The sequence below is a fragment of the Cyprinodon variegatus genome, unplaced genomic scaffold (assembly GCF_000732505.1).
Source record: "Cyprinodon variegatus isolate N-32 unplaced genomic scaffold, C_variegatus-1.0 Scaffold24, whole genome shotgun sequence".
Lineage (NCBI taxonomy): Eukaryota > Metazoa > Chordata > Actinopteri > Cyprinodontiformes > Cyprinodontidae > Cyprinodon > Cyprinodon variegatus.
The window spans coordinates 586,543-595,746 of record NW_015150477.1 but is presented as its reverse complement, the minus strand read 5'-3'; the positions used below and the strand labels follow the sequence as shown (position 1 = coordinate 595,746).

The 9,204-nt window shown below is 39.0% G+C and overlaps 1 protein-coding gene across 1 annotated transcript in view; it reads right to left on the bottom strand.

Annotated features, from left to right (window-relative positions):
- Positions 1–9,204, bottom strand: part of syt3 (synaptotagmin 3) — a 72,708-nt gene that overhangs the window by 30,085 nt on the left and 33,419 nt on the right. Inside the window, exon 6 of the mRNA XM_015392938.1 lies at positions 6,853–7,029. Within this exon, the coding sequence (XP_015248424.1) occupies positions 6,853–7,029 (177 nt within the window). The remainder of the gene's footprint in view (positions 1–6,852; positions 7,030–9,204) is intronic.

Sequence of the window (9,204 nt, the reverse complement as noted above, 5' to 3'; positions counted from 1 at the left end):
TCTTTGAATACTGGGTCCATCTGTCCTCGTTTCATGACACTTGTGCTCTAAAAAGGTTGTTAGTACCCAGTTCGATCCCCACAGCAACTCTTAACCCAACATTGCTCCCCGGGCGCCACACAATGGCAGCCTGCTGCTCCCCAGGGTAATGGGCTAAATGCAGAGGTATGTTTCTCCAATGTGAGATTGATAAAGTTCAATTATTATTAGTATTCTTTCAACAAAAACACCTTTAATGGGTGCCATATTAGTTAGAAACTGGACAATCAGCAGCCTTGAGTAAAAATAGCCTCCCAGCCTCTTCTTGCACAGAACAACCTCAAAAAGGGATGCAATGCAGCATTACTGAGAATATTTCTTTGTCATGCAAACAAACAAACAAATTCACAGGCGAGCAGGCTGGCAATGATGTCTTTACATACAAACGCTTCGCCACGCAGACGTGGCTGCATCTCACACGCCGTTAATTATGTATTTAATTACCAGATGAAGATGAGGACGGCTCGGAAGCTTTTAATCAGACCTCGTTAGGCTGTGTCTCCATGTGTTAACGAGGCTGTCAGCACTTCATTTGCTTCTGCAGGAAGGCAACGTGAGCTCGGAGGCTGAGGGCAGATCAGCGGGGCAAACGCCAGCAGTGACCCCACAGCAGCTGTAATGTCTGCGGGATATGCATGTTGACTTCACAGCTATGGTAAATCTGGACAAGTGTTTACCCCTGACTCAGATCATGCTAATACCCTCAGATAAACATCCCCTCCTCCACGGTCAGGTCAAATCAAGATAATGATGAACAGGGCAAACTGCTGCATGATGTTATACTTCAAAATATATCCACCAATTTATCTACTAGATAAATAATAACTGGACAGAAAGGACGCCTGTGTCCAAAAGGAGGAAAAGATGTTACCTTGTATTTGATTACAGGTTTACTGGCAGTCGTGTGTCTTATTACAGAACAATACATGAGCCTGAACCAAAGCTGATGTTTATACTCAATCCCAAAGGATGGCTGCAGAGAATACACCTATTACAGCTCAAACAGAACCCCACCACCTTATTCCTCGCAGACAATATGGAAAGCATGCACTTATTCCCACTGTGGAAATGTGTCAGCTATTAATGGGATTGTCAATAGAAATGCCTTTCCCAGAAGGCCCGAGCAGGACTGACATTATTGTTGCAGACTGTTAACACTCCAAATCGTGGAGTCTCACACATTAACATGCCAATCCTATCGCAGCTTCAGCGCTGACACACCTCGACGAGAGCGTTTGCAAACACACGGGTTTTCAACATTGCCCACCTCTGCCTTTCCTCCTGGGTTCCTGCTTCTTCTCTTCAGAGTAACTACAGAGCGGCCGGGGGAATCTGGGGACTCTCTAAATGAGAAAAGGGGTCACAGGAATAGCTTTTGTCATTACGCCTTTTCTCTATTAAGCTCCCCTGCTAATTCTTGGCATTTGTCTTTTGACAGCAACACCGTCTGCTGTTATTAAGTGCTGGCAGGGTTGCTGTTAAAACTGGCTCACATATATAATTCATGAATGAAATGGTCGCTCCCTTTCTTTTTTCTGACCATCAGCACTTTCACGCTTTGCAATGTTTCAACATGTCAGGACAGGCCGAAACGCAGAACAACCAGCTGAGACACAACAAGCCCCCCACAGACCAACCAACCTGCCCTTCCCCCCCCCCTCCCCCCTCAGGTCCCACAGGCACCTTGGTGCACACTTGCATTTCTGCACTCACCTTCCTATCAGCTACGCCTCAAGGTATCAGGCAGGTACAATCATTCATAACAAGGCTGTACCACACGCTAGTTACAAGATATTTTTGATCTTTTTATCAATCGCTTCTAACCTTTAACCATTGCTTACATTAGAAAAAATAAGCCAGGACAAAAAAAAAAAAAAACATACACTAAAAAGGAACAGCTTAATTCACTCCTCCACAGAAGTTCTAGTGCTTGTCCATGGATGGTGGAGTAGATATTACCTGGTTATATAACAACCTTCAACGAGCAATAATCATTACAATAAAATGATAGAAAGTTTTTAATCGTAATTTAACGTACCTGCATTGTTTCCTCTGCAAAACCCTTTCTTTGTGTAATTCAGTTTTTAAATATTGGTCATTCGTTACAATGCAGGCGGACAGGTGTGACCTTTAAACAATGTAACAACATGCCTCTGTAGCCATAGCTTACGTTGTTTCCAGCAGGATTTATAAATCCCTACTGGTGATATTAGAAATCCCAATACTATTTATAAATGTCATTTGAAACAAGAGCATACATTTCCACCAGGTTTTATTTAAACTGACTGGTGATACTAAAAGACCAAAAACATTTGTAAATATTTCTGCAACCAGGATTTATAAAACATGAGCCAAAATCATAAATACTTGCTAATAATGTAAAAAATAAAGCAACAATATTCACCAATGTCTACAAACACTGCAAACAGGAGTTATATTTAAGCAGCACTCATAAATATCTGGTTCTAACAATGATTGAACAGCGTTTATAAACAAAGATATATTTTATAGCAGATAGTGCTAGAATGTAGAATTAGGGGTCTTAATATAAACGGCTATAAAACAAAGAGATTTGTTTTTCTTTTCCAGTGCCAAACCCACCTGCTCTGTGTGTTTTTATGTTCTTTGTTAGTTTACTTGGAGAAAAAAGAAGAACAGCTTCAAACAGTTTCAGATCTGATTGGTTGTTGGAGTTCATTCTTTATATGGGGCTTCTTTTCTTAGGCCCAGAGAGTTTGTGACAAGATGAAATAAGTTTTAGAGTAATAGAGTTGGTGCTCCAAAAGTGAAAACATAAGAAAACCACAAAGAAAGTATCTGGAGGAAAAACGTCCTCCTTGGTTCCATAACCTTAGAGCAATAATGATCTTCTTCTTAAGGTGCAACACTCAGTTTAACCATTATGTGTTTCGCATTATGGAATCGTTAGAGTTATTACAGTGGGAAATACTCTGACATAACCTTTGATCAGTCCCTGGTGTAAATGGAAAGGATGAACTTATCACCCAAACTGCTTCTGTCAAGCAAACATGACACTAATGCAAGAAGAAGCTACAGGCTGCAGGAAGCACTGCATCAAAAGAGCCACTGTCTGTCTGAGGACTATCCAAGTCTCTCACTATGACTTTTTATATCATGTTTTGGTGATTTATCCATTAACATGCTAGCCTCTAGGTCTTGTAAGCTTTCACAAAAAAAAAAGCAGTATGTGGGATTATGCATGAAACGTGGTTCAGACTCACAACATTGTTTGAAAGCAATAATAACAGATATTTGTGCAAAAATGCTTTACAGTTTGAAAGTTCAGCACCCTGTCAGAATGCGTAGGCTGCTTTGGTTTGCTTACTTGAAGGCGTAGCGCAGCAAGAAGCAGATCCTGCCACAGGTGTCGCCCTGTTTGCCTTCACCCTGATCGCCTTTGGGTCTGTAGAGCTCTGGCTTGATCTGCCCGATGCAGGTGACCTGCTCCTTCTCCTCACCATGGAAATCAGGGCTGGAGAGCTGGTGAGTCATGGGCTTGGGTCTAAGCACAGACATAAGGAATCAGAAATAAGAGCACAAACAAGATGCTGGGTGACTAGGTGACTCTGCAGGGTTATTTTCCTATGACAGTTTTTACAATTATCCTTTCCCACTGCAACTGTCCTGGTTATTTATAAAATGAACTGAATAAGCCTTAAATCAAACAAAAACTTGTTCCTGATTAAAACTGTTTGCAAATACGTTGAAGACAATATATATTATGAACCTTCTGACAATTGTTACACTTTATCTGATTAAAATATAATCAACTATAGTTCAGTTAATAAAATTCATGTAGATACAGAAAGTGTCATACTGAAAGAAATATCTTTATTCAATAAGAATTAGTGCAAAATACAGATTTAATAATCCAATACATTAAATCAACAGTTGAAATAATTTGAATAGTTCATTTTCTCAGTGGTTGCATATTAATGCGTACAATCATTATGTTCCAACACATCATTTTAATGAAGCCTGTATGCTTTATTGTTAAAAAGTAAAGTCTCAACATCCGCCCTCTAGACATCTGACTGTAAAGGAGGCAGGAAAAGATCCAAGGAAATTGAACATTCATGTATTTTACTGTAGTTCGACAATTAATAATTCAAACATGAAAGTGTTTAAGCTCTTGCTCAGAGAAAATGAACATAAACTTTAACTTGGAAAATCTTTATATATGAAGTGGAGTGAGCTAATGTAATTAACAGTTAAAATTTTTTTAATCATCCTATTAATAACATAGCAACAGTCCAAACGTTTTATAAACCAGTGGCTAAAAAACACCAAATAAAAGCTATCACATTTTATGCTTTAGATCAGCTAGAGCTAGAAACATTTATTCTGCTAAGATTATTGAGATAAAATCCATCCACTGTCCTGCACCTCTCTAAGACCTAATCTCTAGGGAAGCAAGTCCAAGGGGAAGGCCTACACATCTGTTTCCCTGTAGAAAACCTTCAGCTCAGGTTGGTGGATTTCCAGACCTTCCAAAGGTCTTTATATTGTCCCTCCAGGGTCATTCCCAGCGCTCAGGGTTGGAACATAGACAGAACTGTAAAATTGCTTTTTGGCTCTGCTTTTATTCCACCACATTGCAACAGAGTAGTGCACACATTGCTGCAAATGAAGTCCTGGTCCATCTGTCCATCTCCTATCCCATCCCATCCTATCCCATCCCATCCCATCCCATCCAAACCTATCCCATCCCATCCCATCCAAACCTATCCTATCCTCTATACCAGAGGTCAGAGATTAGCAGACCGGAGTCCGGATCCGGACCCACCTGCTAGGTGATCCAGGCCCAACCTAAAAATTACCTCATGTTATCCGACGCAGTGTCTAATTTCACTTGTGCCACTTCTCCTGTTTGTACGGTAAAACCATTCGGCACCAGGCTACACGTGATGCATATTAGCCAATGAGCTGTGTTAGTCAGGGCTGTTGCCGCTAGCTACTTTTAGACACAGCAGGCAAACCTGTGGCAAGCCGGGCGATGGATAACGATGATTACAAAACGTGAAAGAAAGTGTGGACTGCTAGAAGAAGTGCAGTGAACTGGTGACAGAAAAGTGCAATGGCGTGTTCAGAGATGACCCTGCACATTTTGAGTATTGTTTGGCTCAACTTCCTGCTGTGAAGCAGGATTCTCTACCATGAATATTATCAAAAATAAATATTGATCCAGGCTCACGAATGAGCACCTTGATATGTGCTTTAGAAACAAACCCAGGTTTAAAACCTTGCAGGTCAGCTTAAAGCCCACGTCTCTAATTAAGCCATACAAAAGAAAGAAAAAACAAACAAACGGTCAGTTCAGGTGTTTTATAAAATATGTGAATCAGGAAATTCTCTATATACCAAACTGAACCATTGTTCTCTACTTCAAAAAAACACTTTAGATTTTAAAATGGAAACATTTTAAATTTTTTATTTAAAAAGTCAATGTACTACATGGATGCATGAAAACCTAATTTATTGTGGTTACCCTTGCTCTATCCTATCCTATCCTATCCTATCCTATCCTATCCTATCCTATCCTATCCTATCCTATCCTATCCTATCCTATCCTATCCTATCCTATCCTATCCTNATGCCTCTGTAGCCATAGCTTACGTTGTTTCCAGCAGGATTTATAAATCCCTACTGGTGATATTAGAAATCCCAATACTATTTATAAATGTCATTTGAAACAAGAGCATACATTTCCACCAGGTTTTATTTAAACTGACTGGTGATACTAAAAGACCAAAAACATTTGTAAATATTTCTGCAACCAGGATTTATAAAACATGAGCCAAAATCATAAATACTTGCTAATAATGTAAAAAATAAAGCAACAATATTCACCAATGTCTACAAACACTGCAAACAGGAGTTATATTTAAGCAGCACTCATAAATATCTGGTTCTAACAATGATTGAACAGCGTTTATAAACAAAGATATATTTTATAGCAGATAGTGCTAGAATGTAGAATTAGGGGTCTTAATATAAACGGCTATAAAACAAAGAGATTTGTTTTTCTTTTCCAGTGCCAAACCCACCTGCTCTGTGTGTTTTTATGTTCTTTGTTAGTTTACTTGGAGAAAAAAGAAGAACAGCTTCAAACAGTTTCAGATCTGATTGGTTGTTGGAGTTCATTCTTTATATGGGGCTTCTTTTCTTAGGCCCAGAGAGTTTGTGACAAGATGAAATAAGTTTTAGAGTAATAGAGTTGGTGCTCCAAAAGTGAAAACATAAGAAAACCACAAAGAAAGTATCTGGAGGAAAAACGTCCTCCTTGGTTCCATAACCTTAGAGCAATAATGATCTTCTTCTTAAGGTGCAACACTCAGTTTAACCATTATGTGTTTCGCATTATGGAATCGTTAGAGTTATTACAGTGGGAAATACTCTGACATAACCTTTGATCAGTCCCTGGTGTAAATGGAAAGGATGAACTTATCACCCAAACTGCTTCTGTCAAGCAAACATGACACTAATGCAAGAAGAAGCTACAGGCTGCAGGAAGCACTGCATCAAAAGAGCCACTGTCTGTCTGAGGACTATCCAAGTCTCTCACTATGACTTTTTATATCATGTTTTGGTGATTTATCCATTAACATGCTAGCCTCTAGGTCTTGTAAGCTTTCACAAAAAAAAAAGCAGTATGTGGGATTATGCATGAAACGTGGTTCAGACTCACAACATTGTTTGAAAGCAATAATAACAGATATTTGTGCAAAAATGCTTTACAGTTTGAAAGTTCAGCACCCTGTCAGAATGCGTAGGCTGCTTTGGTTTGCTTACTTGAAGGCGTAGCGCAGCAAGAAGCAGATCCTGCCACAGGTGTCGCCCTGTTTGCCTTCACCCTGATCGCCTTTGGGTCTGTAGAGCTCTGGCTTGATCTGCCCGATGCAGGTGACCTGCTCCTTCTCCTCACCATGGAAATCAGGGCTGGAGAGCTGGTGAGTCATGGGCTTGGGTCTAAGCACAGACATAAGGAATCAGAAATAAGAGCACAAACAAGATGCTGGGTGACTAGGTGACTCTGCAGGGTTATTTTCCTATGACAGTTTTTACAATTATCCTTTCCCACTGCAACTGTCCTGGTTATTTATAAAATGAACTGAATAAGCCTTAAATCAAACAAAAACTTGTTCCTGATTAAAACTGTTTGCAAATACGTTGAAGACAATATATATTATGAACCTTCTGACAATTGTTACACTTTATCTGATTAAAATATAATCAACTATAGTTCAGTTAATAAAATTCATGTAGATACAGAAAGTGTCATACTGAAAGAAATATCTTTATTCAATAAGAATTAGTGCAAAATACAGATTTAATAATCCAATACATTAAATCAACAGTTGAAATAATTTGAATAGTTCATTTTCTCAGTGGTTGCATATTAATGCGTACAATCATTATGTTCCAACACATCATTTTAATGAAGCCTGTATGCTTTATTGTTAAAAAGTAAAGTCTCAACATCCGCCCTCTAGACATCTGACTGTAAAGGAGGCAGGAAAAGATCCAAGGAAATTGAACATTCATGTATTTTACTGTAGTTCGACAATTAATAATTCAAACATGAAAGTGTTTAAGCTCTTGCTCAGAGAAAATGAACATAAACTTTAACTTGGAAAATCTTTATATATGAAGTGGAGTGAGCTAATGTAATTAACAGTTAAAATTTTTTTAATCATCCTATTAATAACATAGCAACAGTCCAAACGTTTTATAAACCAGTGGCTAAAAAACACCAAATAAAAGCTATCACATTTTATGCTTTAGATCAGCTAGAGCTAGAAACATTTATTCTGCTAAAATTATTGAGATAAAATCCATCCACTGTCCTGCACCTCTCTAAGACCTAATCTCTAGGGAAGCAAGTCCAAGGGGAAGGCCTACACATCTGTTTCCCTGTAGAAAACCTTCAGTTCAGGTTGGTGGATTTCCAGACCTTCCAAAGGTCTTTATATTGTCCCTCCAGGGTCATTCCCAGCGCTCAGCGTTGGAACATAGACAGAACTGTAAAATTGCTTTTTGGCTCTGCTTTTATTCCACCACATTGCAACAGAGCAGTGCACACGTTGCTGCAAATGAAGCCCTGGTCCATCTGTCCATCTACTATCCCATCCCATCCTATCCAAACCTATCCTATCCTCTATACCAGAGGTCAGAGATTAGCAGACCGAAGTCCGGATCCGGACCCATCTGCTAGGTGATCCGGGCCCAACCTGATTTAAAACATTAACAAATTACCTCATGTTGTCCGACACAGAGTCTAATTTCACTTGCGCCACTTCTCCTGTTTGTACGGTAAAAAGCTTGGGCACCAGGCTACACGTGATGCATATTAGCCAATGAGCTGTGTTAGTCAGGGCTGTAGCTACTTTTAGACACAGCAGGCAAACCTGTGGCAAGCCGGGCGATGGATAATGATGATGAGAAAACGTGAAAGAAAGTTTGGACTCCTGGAAGAAGTGCAGTGAACTGGTGACAGAAAAGTGCAATGGCTGTGCTCAGAGATGACCCTGCACATTTTGAGTATTGTTTGGCTCAACTTCCTCCACCATTTATTATCAAAATTAATATTGATCCAGGCTCACGAATGAGCACCTTGATATGTGCTTGAGAATGGCTTAGTCGTCAATCAAACCCAGGTTTAAAACCTTGCAGGTCAGCTTAAAGCCCACATCTCTCATTAAGCCATACAAAAGAAAGAAAAAACAAACGGTCAGTTCAAGAGTTTTATAAAATATGTGAATCAGGAAATTCTCTATATACGAAACTGAAAGATTGTTGTTTTCTATATTTTAAAATGGAAAAATTTTAAATTTTTTAAAAATATTTTTTTAATTAAAAAGTGCTTTTTATTTAAAAAGTACTACATAGAATGAAACTACATAGCATGAAAACCTAATTCTATTGCAGTGTTAAATTCTGTTTAAAGTTACGGATTATAGTTAAAAATGTTTCCTTTCCTTTCCTTTCCTATCCTATCCTATCCTATCCTATCCTATCCTATCCTATCCTATCCTATCCTATCCTTTCCTTTCCTTTCCTATCCTATCCTATCCTATCCTATCCTATCCTATCCTATCCTATCCTATCCTATCCTATCCTATCCTATCCTATCCTATCCTATCC